Consider the following 16,770-nt stretch of genomic DNA (forward strand, 5'->3'; position numbering starts at 1 on the left):
GTCTTTTCGGTCTCCAAACTCCTCCAATCTCATCCTTATTGGCTTCCTCTATGGATGGTTGGCATTGAAGTATGCCACAATTTCCGCTCTTTCTTCGTCCAAGTCATCCTCCTTCAATTCAATAGTGAGAATCGCTTCCAATGGGTCCTTCATAGCATCCTCCACATAATTACATACAAGTAAATCCACAGCATCAATTCTAAAACTATCATCAGTGCGCAGTGTGTGCTATTAAGAGAATTAAAGACATCAAAAGTAATTTCTTCTTCTCTCACTCTCAATCTCAACTTTCCTTCTTGAACATCAATCAGGGCCTTGCCAGTGGCAAAGAAGGGTCTCCCCAAAATCAAAGACATCTCCATGTCGTCCTCCATGTCGAGTACTACAAAATCCACTGGGAATATGAACTTGTCAACTTTCACAAATACATCCTCTACGACTCCTCGAGGATATTTGATGGACATGTATGCTAGTTGTAAGGACATCCTTGTGGTCTTAGGCTCTCTCATTCCAAGTTTTCTGAATACAGATAAAGGCATAAGGTTAATACACGCACCAAGGTCACATAAAACTTTATGAAAAACAATATCACGAATACAGAGCAATTTTCAGTCAAGTTTATCGTCATGTGATCCTCCAACTTCCTCTTATTAGCTAAGATGTCTTTCAAAAATTTAGCATAGCTCGGCATTTGCATCAAAGCATCAGCAAAGGGAATATTAATGTGCAATTTCTTGAATACCTCTAAGAACTTATAGAATTGCGTATCCAATTTCGCTTTTTTCAACGCTGCAGGGAAAGTTGGGGTAATAACAATTTTAGATTGTGCAGTGGGTGTGGGTGTAGAGTAAGAAGACTTACCTTTGGACGTGTCATCCTTTTTCTCTCCTTGATCCCCTTTTTCTTTATAAGGTCCAGAAATTTAAATCACTTGGCCTGAATGCATGCAATCTATGGTTTTATTTTAAATTATGTGTCTAATTATTTTCATGCATTTTATGCATAATTATTGCATAATAGAAATTATTGCCATAAAATTTTAAAGGTTCATGCATTAGGGTTTCTAGATGATTTTCGAATTGAACGAGGAATGGAGACCGGGGAATTTTCACGAAAATTATTTTATTACATGATTAATTTTTATTAATTAATATAAGATATTTTTTTAGGTAATGGGCTTTGTTGGATATTTTTACCCGCCAGAGCATATTTTTCAGTGGTACGTATATTTTATCGTCCCCCCCCCCCCCCCCCCCCCCACGGACTTTTTGAGGGCTCAGCTATATTTTCAAGAACTTATTAAAACGAAATATTTTTCAGGAATATGTTTGGATTTGATGGGTCTAATTTTAAGCTTGTTGGGCTTAAAACCCTTTTTAAACTTTTAATTAGAAACTTAGGGCCCATTAGTTTATTTGTTAACAATTTAATTAATACCTAATTAACCCTAAACCTAATATTATTCACCCCACCAGCCGACACCCCTTCATTTCAGAGTTGTTCCCTCGGTTTTCAACATCTCCCCCAGCTGCAAGTCTCAGCCACTTCATTTACTTGAAAAAGAAATTCTTTCGGCACTAGTTCTTCGATCTCCTCGTGTCCATAACATCAAAGGCACGCACTGTATCATTTTTTTGCGCATCACACATGTTATATATGCTGATGAACATGTCATTGCATGAAATCTTTTGATCCAAAGCATGGCATGAAGTTTATTTCGATTTTGGTCTAACACATGCATTATTTGGTTTCACCTCTCACGTTTTTGGTGATCTGTGCAAGGGGCATGCTGTTGTGATTGGTAAGGGTCTGTAGGTATCGAGTTGCATGATCGATGGAAGCTACAAACCACGTAAAAGTTGATTGAACGAAAGGATTGTAGGATTCAGCGTGCGCGTGTGTATAGGGAGCAGATCGAGTGATTTCTAGTCGCGGCGGTGCATGGTTTGATCTTGGCTAAGGAACTGACCCACTTTGGTCCGTGACAGGTCCAGGATAGAGCCATGAGTCGCTGGTTTGGTAGCAGATCGAAGGGAGTAGGATGAGGAGTTGCTCGAAGGGTTGATCTTATGATCGGCGCAGCTAGGGGCTTGGGGGTTCAGAGTTTGTGCGAGGGTTTGGGCGTGTGTGGGGCTGCAATACTCGGTTATTTGGGACAAGTAGGATCTGCTCTAGGTCCTAGGTGACTTGGTTCTTGGCTGGTGCTAGCGGGTAGAGCCTAGGGGTGCTTGTGTTCGAGTTTGGTCCATCGAGGGTTTGGAAGGGAGTGTAGTGAATTTTCCAGCAACATTCAGGACTTGGCAGAGTGGTTTAAGAATCTAGTCTTGAGGTTTTTTGAGCTTTTTTAAGTGTTTTTAAGATGTGGTAAAAAGTTGGGAAAAGTTCGGTTAAGTTTCGAGTTGATTCGGATTAAAACCGGGACCCCGGTCCAAGTTTTAAAACGAATTGGTTAAGTTATAAATGGGCTCGATTTTACGTCTAAGAATGATTTTAAATATGTTTTGGGATGTTTTAAGGAGTTTGGTAAGCTTCAAGTCAATTTTAGAGGTCCATGGGTAAAACGGTAAATTTTGAGTTTCTAGGGGCAAAATTGTCATTTTGCACCCGGAGTGAGATTTTGGTCCTGGCAACGTCCGGAGTACTAATTTACCATATTTTAAATGTTTATGCATCATGATCACCATTTTTAAGATTTTATGAAAATATATGTTGCATGCTCGGATTTAAGGAAAATTGCATATGTGCATGATTTTTATAAGTGATTAAAATGATGATGTTTTGAATTATAGGAATTAGTTTTTACTATCGAAGTATATGTAAATGCATAAGACGTATATGTAAATGATGATAATGAGGCCTAGGCATAGTGGATGGGCAATCATGTCACTGATGTCCGACGGCCACTGGGTACCGCGGTTCTATGTAAGATGGATCCATCGTAAATGATGATGTACAATAGTCACCTCTAATGAACTGAATTCACCCAAGGAAATGATAACGATGAACGATGAATGATGAATGATAATTAACGATGAGCTGTTTTGACACGTCATGATTTTACACGACACGTTTATATTAAGCTTTTAAAGTTCATGAAAGGTATGTTTAGTATGGTATTTTTCACTGTTGTGTGTCATGTATATGTATTTGTTATTTCTGGTACAAGCGTGTGTGATGTAGTTGGGTTCGATATAGAGGGTATTGGAGGTGCTGAACTCTGAGTAGGCTGACCCGGTGGGCGACATGACCTGAGGACCTCATGTTTTTCCGCAAATTTACTATTTTATGATATTGAGAGGATATGAGTATTTTATACACTGTTGTTTTCACTGTTGAATGTTAGAATTTTTACTCGCTTATTTTCCGTGATATTTTATTGGTAATTACTTACGATTATTTTTAAATGATATTTTTAGTAGGACTGCATGCAAGCAATTTATTCAAATGATAAATTTCAAAATGTGAGCTTTATAAAAAATATATATATTTCCGCACTTTTAAACAAGTAGACGTTTCAGTTGGTATCAGAGCAAGGGTCCTGTATAGGGTTGTGCCGCAGCCAGCTTCTGCAGCTCAGTCTTCAAAACCTCAAGTTTGTAAGCTTTTATGTTTTAAACGTATTACATGATTTACTATTATCACCTGCATGTTTACATGATTTATTCTTTATGATGATCTACTGTACATGTTTAACTGCTTTTATGATTTAAGGGTTTACTATTTTAAAAAATAGATTAATTGCATGATGGGTTACGTTTATAAATTGAACTGTATTCATATCATGTCTCCCAGACGCGACCCCGGCGTTGACAGACAGAATAATATTCCAGGAGGTGGCAGAGGCCCTCCACCCCCACCACCGCCTTTGGATGCAGCTACCCGAGTTCTGGAGGATATGGCTAGGCTAGTAGAGTAGGTACAACAGGCTTCTAGGCCTCAGGTTGACGTTTTTGAGCAGTTCAGACGACTTAACCCGAAGGAATTCGGGGGCACAACAAATCCGTTCTTAACTGAAGGATGGATACGATCTCTGGAGCTGCACTTTGAGTATATTCATATGAGAGATGGCGACCAAGCCAGGTGCGCCATCTATATGTTGAGAGACGATGAGTCCCTTTGGTGGCAGGGAGCCACTCATTCTGTGGACTTGGCTACCCTTACATGGTCCAGGTTCAAGGAGTTGTTCTATGGGAAATAATTTCCAGCTGAAGTCAGGGGCCGCCTGACAAATGAGGTTATGAGTCTCCGCCAGGGGGACTCAAATGTGGCGGAGTTTATCCGCATGTTCGACAGGGGCTGCCATTTTGTGCCCATGATAGCGAGGGATGCCGATCAGAAGCTGTGGCACTTATTGGATGGATTGAGACCAACCCTCCGTCGGAATGTCATGCTCATGAGGCCGGTGAGTTACAATGAGGCCACCTCCTGCGCTTTTCATGCGGAGCAGGCTCTGCAGGATATAGATTTTACGATGCTGAGAAAACGGCATCAGACAAAGTCCAGTTTCCAGCCGCAGAAAAAGCAGTTTTCAGGGCCTCCGAGGCAGCAGGGGCAGCAAAAGCCCCAAGGTCAATTTAGGAGGCCCCAGCAGCAGAGACCTCCACAGGCGTCAGGGGAGCCTAAGCCAGATGACAGGCAGCCGTGCCCGCAGTACAGCAAGTTCCATGTCGGCAGATGCTTATGGGGACTTTCAGATGTTTCGTTTGTGGACATGAGGGCTACAAAGCAGCGGACTGCCCAAAGAACACAGGCCCCACTACTGGCCGGGCCTATGTGATACGTGCCGAGGAGGTCGATGCTGAGCCAGACTCGACACTAATTACTGGTAACCCTGTTGTTTAAGATAATTTACCGTTAAATTGCATGGGTTTTATGCTTATACGAGGATTTATTTTTGGGATCTATAACTTAGAAAGATTTAGGATGATGTTCTACCTGGTTGGGATTAATAATTTAATTGTTTGATTTGAGGAATTTTAGGGACCCAATTATATTAACCGATAATTTAAGGACCGAAGTGCAATTTTCCAGCTTTAAGGGGGCTAGTTTGCAATTTGTGATTTTCTGAGGAATAAATTTCAAATATTTGGAATCAATGTTTTGGTATTTCAGTGATTGTTTGAGGATTTTGGGTTAATTTTTGGTAAGAAATTCTTAATTTCAACACTATTAGATTTGATGGTATGTTTTGTCACAGAGAGGATATCTATTGCAATTGTAGCCACTCATGCATTGATAGATTCAGGGTCTACGCATTCGTTTATATCTGAATCCTTCGTCAAGCGACTAAGAATCATACCAGTAGCGATGAATACAGGATTTAGAGTATCGATCCCATTTGGGGATCAAATGTTCACTTCCAAGATAATGAAGAGATTGGAGCTTCGGTTACAGAAGTATACGGTACACGCAGATTTGATAATGCTACCATTATCGGAGTTTAACATCATCTTGGGTATGGACTTCTCATGGAGCTGTCATAGATTTTCGACAGAGGTCAGTGTTTGTCAGACCGCCGAGTGGGAAGCCATTTGTTTTCGAGGCAGCTATACATCAGCAGATGTCGTACGTCATTTCCTGGTTCTTTGCAAGGAAGCTTATGAGGAGAGAATGCCAGGAGTTTTTCGCCAGCATCGTGTCATTTTCTAAGCCAATTGAGCAGAGGCTAGAGGACATTGATGTGGTCAGGGAGTTCTCTGGTGTCTTCCCTGACGATGTTTCAGGCATCCCACCAGACAGAGAGGTGGCATTTTGATTGAGCTTATGTCAAGCACAGTTTCGATCTCTAAAGTGCCCTACCGGTTAGCACCTACAGAGATGAAGGAACACAAAGATCAGATTCAAGACCTCCTAGATAAGGGTTTCATTCGCCCTAGTTTTTCTCCTTGGGACGCACCAGTGCTACTTGTTAAGAGAAGGATGGCATCATGACACTGTGTATTGACCACCAATAGCTGAACAGAGTCACGGTCAAGAATAAGTATCCATTGCTAAGGATGGAAGATTTGTTTGAACAGCTGCAGGGAGCATCAGTGTTCTCAAATATAGATCTTTGATCCGGTTACCACCAGCTGAATGTGAGGGAGTCAGATGTGCATAAGACAGCCTTCCGGACGCGTTACGGCAATATTAGTTTATGGTGATGCTATTCAGAGTGACGAACACGCCAACGATCTTCATGGATCTAATGAATCGCGTAGTTTGAGCCATACTTGGATCAATTCGTCATAGTTTTCATTGACGATATCCTGATCTACTCGAGGAGTAGGGAGGAGCATAGTCAACATCTGAGGACAGTGTTACAGACTCTACAGGACAGAAGACTGTATGCCAAGTTCAGCAAATGTGAGTTCTGGCTTGATAGGGTGGCATTCTTGGGCCACGTTGTATCACAGGATGGCATATAGGTCGACCCCAGCAAGGTAGAGGCAGTCAGATATTGGCCGATTCCTAAGAGTGTGACAGAAATCCGTAGTTTCTTGGGATTGGCAGGTTACTACAAGAAGTTTATCCAGTGCTTCTCTTCTATCGCGGTGCTTATGGCCACCTTGACGAAGAAGAATGCCAAGTTTATCTGGGGACCTGAGTGTCAGGAGAGCTTTGACAGACTGAAGCTAGCGTTGACCACTGCACCAGTACTAGCTATGCCATCAGAGCAGGGAGAGTTTGTGGTCTATACAGATGCATAAAAGCTTGGGTTGGGCGCAGTTCTGATAGAGCAGGACAAAGTGATAGCCTACGCGTTCAGACAGCTGAAGGTTCATGAGAAGAATTATTCGACTCATGACCTCGAGCTAGCAGCGGTGGTATTCGCCCTGAAGATCTGGAGACACTATCAATATGGGGAGAAGTGCAGGATTTTCACATATCATAAGATCCTGAAATACTTCTTCACACAGAAGGAACTGAATATGCGACAGAGGAGGTGGCCTGAGCTGGTGAAGGATTATGATATTGACATTAGCTACCACCCGAGTAAGGCTAATGTGGTTGCAGACGCTCTGAGCAGGAAGCACGCAGTGATTGCTCATCTGTCAATGCAGAGACCACTACAGGCTAAGATCCAGAGATTAGAGCTTGCAATTTATGCCAGAGGCGAGGCCCCAAATCTTGCTACTCTGATAGTACAGCCGACTCTGAGAGACAGAATCCGGACTTGGCAGACTTCCGACGAGCAGTTACATAAGTGGAGACAAAGGGACGAGGCTAAGGATCAGAGACTATATACAGTTTTGGCCGGCATAGTCATATATAGGGACCGCCTATGGGTTCCTGACAGTGATTCCCTTCGAGCAGATATCTTGAGCGAGGCCCACAGCACCCCGTACTCCATCCATCCAGAGAGTACGAAGATGTATAAGGATTTACAGACTCTGTATTGGTGGCCGGGAATGAAGAGGGATATTCTTTGTTTCGTCTCCGAATGTTTGACTTGTCAGCAGGTCAAGGAAGAGGATCAGAGACCTGCAGGGAAACTGAGACCACTCCCTATTCCCGAGTTGAAATGGGAGAACATTACTATGGATTTTGTGACAGGGATTCCGAGGACTAATGGAAGATTCAATGACATCAGTGTGATTGTTGATCGGCTCACTAAATCAGCACATTTCTTAACGATCACGAAGACTTTAACCATGACGCAGTATGCAGAGTTTTACATCAGAGAGATAGTCAGACTGCATGGGATTCCAGTGTCCATCGTGTCAGATCGGGACCTGAGATTCATGTCTGCATTCTGGAAAAGTCTCCATCAGGTGCTAGGAACAAAGTTATGGTTCAGTTCTACTTTCCATCCTCAGACAGACGGCCATTCAGAAAGGGTGATTCAGATTCTAGAGGACCTACTCCGAGCATGGATGATCGACTTCCAGGGCAGTTGGGAGCCAAAGTTACCTCTTGTAAATTTCACATACAACAACATTTATCAGACATCGATATGTATGGCTCCATATGAGGCACTGTACTGGAGGAAGTGTAGGTCGTCAATGTATTGAGATGAGGTAGGAGAGCGAGCAGAGTTGGGTCCAGATATTGTAAAACAGACAGTAGATATAGTGGCTAGGATTCGGGATAGGATGAAGACTACACAGAGCCGTCAGAAGAGTTATGCTGATCAGAGGACGCGAGATCTTGAGTTCGCGGTAGGGGATCATGTTTTTGTGAATGTCGCACCGATGAAGGGTGTGATGACGTTCGGGAAGAAGGGCAAGCGCAGCCCTAAATTCATCAGACCATTTGAGATCCTAGAGAGGGTTGGAACACTCGCTTACAGTCGCATTACCGTCGAATCTGGAGGGAGTTCATAATGTGTTCCACGTCTCTATGTTGCGGAAGTACATGTCAAATCCTTCGGATGTGCTAAATTATGAGCCACTTCATCTGACACCGCACTTGTCATTCGAGGAGAAACCCACTAAGATAATGGACAGGCAGGAAAATTGGCTTCGGAACAAGGTGATCCAGATGGTCAAGGTCAACTGGCTGAATCATTCCGAGGAGGACGCTACTTGGGAGACCGAGACCGAGATGAGGAGTCGCTACCCGAAATTATTCTGTAACGCCCCAGATTTCGATGACTGTCCTCACTGTATCAAGACGAGTCTTTCCAGCGTGCTTATGTCCTCACTCACACGCACCCTGGAAAACTTCCCAAGAGGTCACCCTATCCCAAAATTGCCCCAAGTCAAGCACGCTTAACTATGGAGTTCTTATGTGATGAGCTACCGAAAAGAAGATGCACCTTCGTGATATGAGTAGTACCAATCAAATCTTTTAAGCCCTCTTCAGCTGTACAGTCCATTACATTGAACAGTCTCAGGAATCCCTCTCATTCCCGTGTGGGTCGGTTCATTCATGTTCCCTCCACCTAGAAGCCTGCCAGGAGATTGTCCGTGCAACTGATGGCACCGACGATCACCCCCCGCCCTCTTCGGCCCCGGGTCTTACATGCCCACCAGCTTCCGCTTGGTTCGTCCCCGAACTACACCGTACTAAGAGAGGTCGGCTCTGATACCAACTGTAACGCCCTAGATTTCGATGACTATCCTCACTGTATCAAGACGAGTCTTTCTAGCGTGCTTATGTCCTCACTCACACGCACCCTGGGAAACTTCCCAGGAGGTCACCCATCCCAAAATTGCCCCAAGTCAAGAACGCTTAACTATGGAGTTCTTATGTGATGAGCTACCGAAAAGAAGATGCACCTTTGTGATATGAGTAGTACCAATCAAATCTTTTAAGCCCTCTTCAACTGTACAGTCCAATACATTGAACAGTCTCGGAATCCCTCTCATTCCCGTGTGGGTCGGTTCATTCATGTTCCCTCCGACCTAGAAGCCTGCCAGGAGCCGCTCATTGTCCGTGCAACTGATGGCACCGGTGATCAACCCCCGCCCTCTTCGGCCCCGGGTCTTACATATTCGGTACGTTTTAATTTCGAGAACGAAATTTTATTTAAGAGGGGGAGAGTTGTAAGGTCCGGAAATTGAAATCACGTGACCTGAATGCATGAAATCTGGGGTTTTATTTTAAATTATGTGTCTAATTATTTTCATGCATTTTATGCATAATTATTGCATAATAGGATTTATTGCCTTAAAATTTTAAAAGTTCATGCATTAGGGTTTCTAGATGCTTTTCGCGATCGAACGAGGAATGGAGACTTGGGAATTTTTAGGAAAATTATTTTATTACATGACTAATTTTTATTAATTAATATAAGATGTTTTAAATGTATTTTTTTAGGAAATGGTCTTTGTTGGATATTTTTACCCGCCAGGAAAATTATTTTATTACATGATTAATTTTTATTAATTAATATAAGATGTTTTAAATGTATTTTTTTAGGAAATGGTCTTTGTTGGATATTTTTACCCGCCAGAGCATATTTTTCAGCAGTACGTAAATTTTATCAAATCGGGGGACTTTTTGAAGGTTCAGCTAATATTTTCAAGACTTATAAAAACGAAATATTTTTCGGGAATATGTTTGGACTTAAAGGGGCTAATTTTAAGCTTGTTGGGCTTAAAACCCTTTTTAAACTTTTAATTAGCAACTTAAGGCCCATTAGTTTATTTGTTAACAATTTAATTAATACCTAATTAACCCTAAACCTAATATTATTCACCCCACCAGCCGACACCCCTTCATTTCAGAGTTGTTCCCTCGATTTTCAACACCTCCCCCAGCTGCAAGTCTCAGCCACTTCATTTACTTGCAAAAGAAATTCTTTCGGCACTAGTTCTTCGATCTCCTCGTGTCCATAACATCAAAGGCACGCATTGTATCATTTTTTTACGCATCACACATGTTATATATGCTGATGAACATGTCATTGCATGAAATCTTTTGATCCAAAGCATGGCATGAAGTTTATTTCGATTTTGGTCTAACACATGCATTATTTGGTTTCACCTCTCACGTTTTTGGTGATCTTTGCAAGGGGCATGCTGTTGTGATTGGTAAGGGTCTGTAGGTATCGAGTTGCATGATCTATGGAAGCTACAGACCATGTAAAAGTTGATTGAACGAAAGGATTGTAAGATTCAGCGTGTGCGTGTGTATAGGGAGAAGATCGAGTGATTTCTTGTCGCAGCGATGCATGGTTTGATCTTGGCTAAGGAACTGACCCACTTGGGTCCGTGTCAAGTCCAGGAAAGAGCCATGAGTCGCTGGTTTGGTAGCAGATCGAAGGGAGTAGGGTGAGGAGTGGCTCGAAGGGTTGAGCTTGTGATCGACGCAGCTAGGTACTTGGGGGTTCACAGTTTGTGCGAGGATTCGTACGTGCATGGGGCTGCAAGCCTCGGTTATTTGGGACCATTAGGGTCTGGTCTAGGTCCTAGGTGACTTTGTTTGTGGCTGGTGCGAGCGGGTAGAGCCTAGGGGTGCTTGTGTTCGAGTTTGGTGCATCGAGGGTTTTGAAGGGAGTGTAGCGAATTTTCCAGCAGCTTCCAGGACTTGGACAAGTGGTTTAAGTCTAGTCTTGAGGTTTTTAGAGCCTTTTTAAATGTAATTAAGATTTGGTAAAAATTTGGGAAAAATTCGGTTAAGTTTCGAGTCTATTCGGGTTAAATCCGGGACCTCGATACAGGTTTTAAACCAAATCGGTTAAGTTATGAAATGAGCTCGAGTTTACATCTAAGAATAATTTTAAATATGTTTTGTATGTTTTAAGGAGTTTGGTACGCTTCGAAAAAAATTTAGAGGTCCAGGGGTAAAACGGTAAATTTTGGGTTTCTAGGGGCAAAATGGTCATTTTGCACCCGGGGTGAGATTTTGGTCCTGCAGCGCCCTGAGTACAAATTTACCGTATTTTAAATGTTTATGCATCATGATCATGATTTTTAAGATTTTATGAAAATATACGTTGCTTGCTTGGATTTAAAGAAAATTGCATATGTGCATGATTTTTATAAGTGATGAAAATGATGATGTTTTGAATTATAGGAATTAGTTTTTACTATCAAAGTATATGTAAATGCATAAGACGTATATTTAAATGATGATGATGAGGCCTACGCACAGTAGATGGGTAATCATGTCACTGATGTCCGACAGCCGTCGGGTACCGCGGTTCTATGTATGATGGATCTATCGTAAATGATGATGTACAATAATGATGTACGATAGTCTCCTCTAACTAATTGAATTCACCAAAGGAAATGATGACGATGAATGATGAATGATGATTAACGATGAGCTGTTTTGGCACGTCATGATTTTACACGACACGTTTATGTTACGCTTTTAAATTTCATGAAAGGTATGTTTAGTATGGTATTTTTCGCTGCTCTGTGCCATGTATATGTACTTGTTATTTCTGGTACATGTGTGTTGAGTCTTTAGACTCACTAGGCATGTGTGATGCAAGTGAGTTCGATATCGAGGGGACTGGAGGTGCTGAACTGTGAGAAGGCAGACCCAGTGAGCCACACGACCCGAGGACCTTATGTTTTTCCGCACATTTACGATTTTATGATATTGAGAGGATATGAATATTTTATACGCTGTTGTTTTCACTGTTGAATGTTAGGATTTTCACTCGCTTATTTTCCTTGATATTTTATTGGTAATTACTTAAAATTATTTTTAAATGATATTTTTAGTAAATGTTAAATTTCAAAATGTGAGCTTTATAAAAAAAATATTTCCGCACTTTTAAGCCAGTAGACCTTTCATTTTTTCCTCCTCTGGTTCAAGCACTTTTCCGCTCCTCAATGCTATCACTTGATTTTTCGAGTTAGTTTCTGTGTTTCTTGGCAAGGTGCCCGGATCTCTACTGGTAATCATCTTCGCTAAGTGTCCTATATGATTTTCTAGCCCTTTTATCGATGCATCCTGGTTCTGAAGTCAAGTTTCGGTATATGAGATGAACTTAGACATCATTTGCTCCAAACTAGACTTCTCCTCTCTCTGCTCCGGTCGATACATTGATTGCTTACCATATTGTTGTCCTCCTTGTGGTCGATTCTGACTGCTCTGACCACCCCATGAGAAGTTGGCGAGTTGTCTCCATCTAGGATTGTATCTTTCGTATACGGATCATTCCTAAAACGGTTTTGAATCCCCACTTGATTTACTTGTGCCTCCTCATACACATAGAAAGGGCCACTGTCTTGACAATCCTTAACATAGTATTCTCCTTTTCTTTTTCACAGAATATCTCTTGCAGGCGCATCGCTGTCCGGTTTACATTCAAGCTATCTATTTTTCTGTTAAGTGCCTCTAATTGTGCAGTGACAGCCAAAAAAGTCAGTTACCTGGTGAACTCCTGCACTCCTCCTCTGATTTTTCCTCTCCGATTGAGGATGATAACTGCTAGCAGCCATTTTCTCCAGTAACTCGTACCTTTCTTCGGCGTTTTTCTCAATATATTTCCACAGGCCGCATCATCTATCATTGTACGATTAAACGAAATCAAACCATAGTAAAAAGTTTGGACAACTAACCAAAGAGACAACTCATGGTGTGAGCATCTCTGCAATAAGTCTTTGTAGCGCTCCCAAGCCTGGTAGAGTGACTTCTGCTCAAATTGAGAGAAAGTGGTTATGTTTGCTCGCAGCTTCATGGTTTTTGATGGAGGAAAGTATTTCAGGAGGAATAACTTGGCCATGTCTTCCCAAGTTTTGATTGAACCTACAGGCAAAAAATTCAACCAGGATTTAGCTTTGTCACACAAAGAGTGTAACGCCCCGAAAATTTAAGAGTTCACGTGAACCACATGCATGCGATTTATTAAATTCTTTTGTATTTTAATTAATTATTTTAATTGCATTAATTAATTATGTTGTACATATTTACATATTTAAAATATATTTTTCTACATGATTGCATAAAATTATATTTTTAAAGGATATTCAAGTTGCGATCGAGGAACGGAGACCGATGGCTGAAAAATAGAAAATGTTTTTATTAAATAATATTTTTTAATTATTTTAATTATTAGTGATACTTTTTCTTATTTTTGAAAATATGGGGTTTTTGAGGTGATTTTATACGCCGGGACATAATTTTTATCGATTTTGGTTTTTCAACAAAATTGCAAACTTTTTGGCAACCCGGCTATTAAATTCACAATCTTATTTTAACAAACCTTTTTTTTATATTAATTAAATCCTAATCAAGCACTAGTGGGCCTAATTTGAGGGCTTAATGGGCTTAAGTTTAATTAAAGGTTTAATTAGTATAAATTATGTAAAAACACACCAAACCATTCACAAGGAAACTCACGCCCAAGTTTTTCAGAATTTGTCTCCCCCAAAACACCCCAAATTTACACGACACACACAATAAAAAAATCAAGAGAAAAGCTTTGAAGGTTCAAGGAAAAATTCACCCAAAGTTTCTCGTCGCCGTTCTTCGATTCGTCAACGATTATTCGTGCGTTAAATACGCAAAGGCACGCCATATTCTCCTTTTACTCATCTTTCACACCATATTATGTGTTTGATACATGATTGCATGAAAAACATGATACAACTTTTATATTTTCGTTTTTATGGTATACATGCACAAAACAAGAGTTTTTCTTTTTAAAAACTCTTCATAATGATGCACAAAGGGGCTGCCATGGTAGGGGTACTTGAAGAGATGTTTTGGTTGTATATGGGTTAGTTAGGTGTTATTAAGATTTGGTTCAATTTTGGTAAAGTTTGGTTAAGTTTCGAGTCCATACGAGTCAAAACTAGGAAGTACGTCTCAGTTTAAAAACGAATGGGGAAACGCCTACTTTTAAGCTTTATAAAATTATGAAAAATTAGGTTTAAGCTTAAATAATTATTATAAGTCTAAGTTTTAAATTTGAGAATTTTATATTAAGGTTTGGTTTAATTCGGGATTAAAACGCATTAATACGTCACATTTAAAGATTAATTTAAAAATCCTCGATTTAAGCTAAATAAAAAAATATGAGAAAATTCTTCTAAGCTTAAATAACGATTTGGGACATGTTAGAGTCAATGGATTTAAGAAAAATTCAAATTCGAGAAATTATACGTTCAGGGGTACAACGATCTTTTTACACCTAAAAATTAGTAAACGTCATGGCAGTGTCCTGAATGCTGTTTTATGTGATAATATGATTATTTTCAATTGTTATGGATGTTTATGGAATTTTTATATGTTAATATGTCAATTTTAAATGTTTATGGATTTTTAAGATGTTAATATGTTTAAATGTTTTATGATGTAATATGTTAAAACGTTTATTTTAAATGTTTATGAAATTTATGATTTAAATATGGGCATTTAAAAGATATGTTGCATGCTTGGTTTCAAAATAAAATGATATTATATGCATGTTTTTATTAAGTGATGATAACATGTTGAAGGACGTGAAGGGATTGTGACTACTACATGTTGGAAATATCGTGAGGGTTATGGTCCCAGTGGGAGCCCGACGATCGTGTTTCCTTGGATACGGATACGAATACGAATACGAATATGATGAATATGATTGGAGATGTCGTGAGGGGAGAAGGCCCCAGAGGGAGCCCATTTATGGGAAAATGCCCCAGAGGGAGCCCCGACGATCGTATTTCCAATGCCATGATATGTTAATACGTAGGCCAGGGCCCAGTTGACCGGTGAGAGTGTTGCTGGTGTCTCCCGCTGCTTAGTACTGTGGTTACATGTAGATAGATCCATCGCCCAATACGTTTAAGAATACGAGTCACAATCACGATCTGAATTCAACAAACACGAACATGAACATGAATATGAATATGAATATGGACACGAATATGGATATGAATATAAATATGTTTATGTGATATGTTTATGTTTATATGAAAACGTTTTTATGAAAATGTTTTTATGCATCATGAAAATGTTTACGAAAATGTTTAAGTTTATGCATCTTCATGAAAACGATATTTTAAGTACAAATATTTTTCACCGTTATATGTTGACTGTATTACGTATTACTCGTTATAAAGATTATGGTGTGTTGAGTCTTTAGACTCACTAGGTGTGATGGATGCAGGTGGTATTGAGGGAGGACTTGATGAGTGATTTGACTGGACTGAAGGCGCACACAACCCGAGGACCAGCGCTTCAACTTTTTCCGCATTATGACTTTTGACTCATGCTTTACGATTAAAGATTTTTAAGTTTATTTATTTATGCATTTGAGAGATTTTTGAGAGGTTTAGTATGGGCTATTCTTTTCAAATTATTGCTTTTTAGGTTTGGTAAAATTTTTGACGATTTTATGCTTTAAAATATTTTTCTTTGGATTTTTAAATGTGAGTTGGTTGATTTATTTTTAAAATGATGTCAAAAATATTTTATGGTTAGGCCGAATACTACGAGATGTTTTAAAAAAAAAAATTCTAGTACATTTTAAGAAAATGAATAGGCAGATGTTTCAAAGAGAACGAAAATAAACGCAGTCTAACAGCATCATAAGAAACTCCATTAAATTTAAAAGTGTCGCAAATTTTTAAGAAGTCGGCGGATGTGAGTTCTTGGATCATCAAGCGCATTTTCCCCAAATTGGACAGTGTTCTAGATAATATGAATTATGGCTGGTTTGATCTCAAACTGGTTCGCCCTGATGGTTGGTCGCACTATCCTTGGACATGCTCCATCAAGCGACGGTTGTGCGTACTCCAACATTGTTATATGCCTTGGTTCTTCGACTCTTAGATCTTCATGATGCTCTTCCTCACGTTCGTTTCTGTTCATCACATCTCTCAGCCTCTGTTGTTGTCGTCGCCTATGTGGGATTCTTTCAATCTCAGGATCGAAAATCTCAAGTTCAGACTCTAGAGATCTTGGCATGCACCGAGAGGGATACCTGCAAATAAATCGAAGGTGTCAAGCAAAATAAAATAAGAAATGCTGAAGTAAATAACTGAAGATAAAATTGTGGATTAACAGTCCCCGGCAACGGCGCCAAAAACTTGATCGAGCAAAACTTGCATTGCAAAATCCTTAATAAAAATTTATAATATTCAAGCTCGAAATCTCAAGTTCACGATGTCAAGTAATAGTACAATATACGAGAGTACGAGTATCGTTCCACTAGAGACTGTATTTCGCAATTATTATTTTCAGTTATTGAATCTTTAGCAACGAAATTTGCATGACTGTTTACTACTACTATGTTTAAATAAAACTCAATGAAAAAGTTCAAGAATTAAATGATGATATATATAAGCTAGAATGGTTAATTAAAATTCAATGAGAAATTAAGTTGTTGGGATACTCGGTCCGCCTATCCCTCGTCATTTACTTAATTCGTTCAATAGTGATCTACGCTTCCGACAA

General features: G+C 40.0%; 1 protein-coding gene across 1 annotated transcript; it reads left to right on the forward strand.

Moving 5' to 3' along the window:
* The first annotated feature begins 5,178 nt into the window (after positions 1–5,178).
* LOC142528394 (uncharacterized) lies at positions 5,179–5,755 on the forward strand. The gene is made up of 2 exons (XM_075633439.1): positions 5,179–5,403; positions 5,495–5,755. The coding sequence occupies exons 1-2, from the start codon at positions 5,179–5,181 to the stop codon at positions 5,753–5,755; spliced, it is 486 nt and encodes a 161-aa protein (XP_075489554.1).
* The last annotated feature ends 11,015 nt before the right edge of the window (positions 5,756–16,770 follow it).

This window comes from Primulina tabacum, chromosome 16, assembly GCF_025594145.1.
Source record: "Primulina tabacum isolate GXHZ01 chromosome 16, ASM2559414v2, whole genome shotgun sequence".
Taxonomy (NCBI): Eukaryota; Viridiplantae; Streptophyta; class Magnoliopsida; order Lamiales; family Gesneriaceae; genus Primulina; species Primulina tabacum.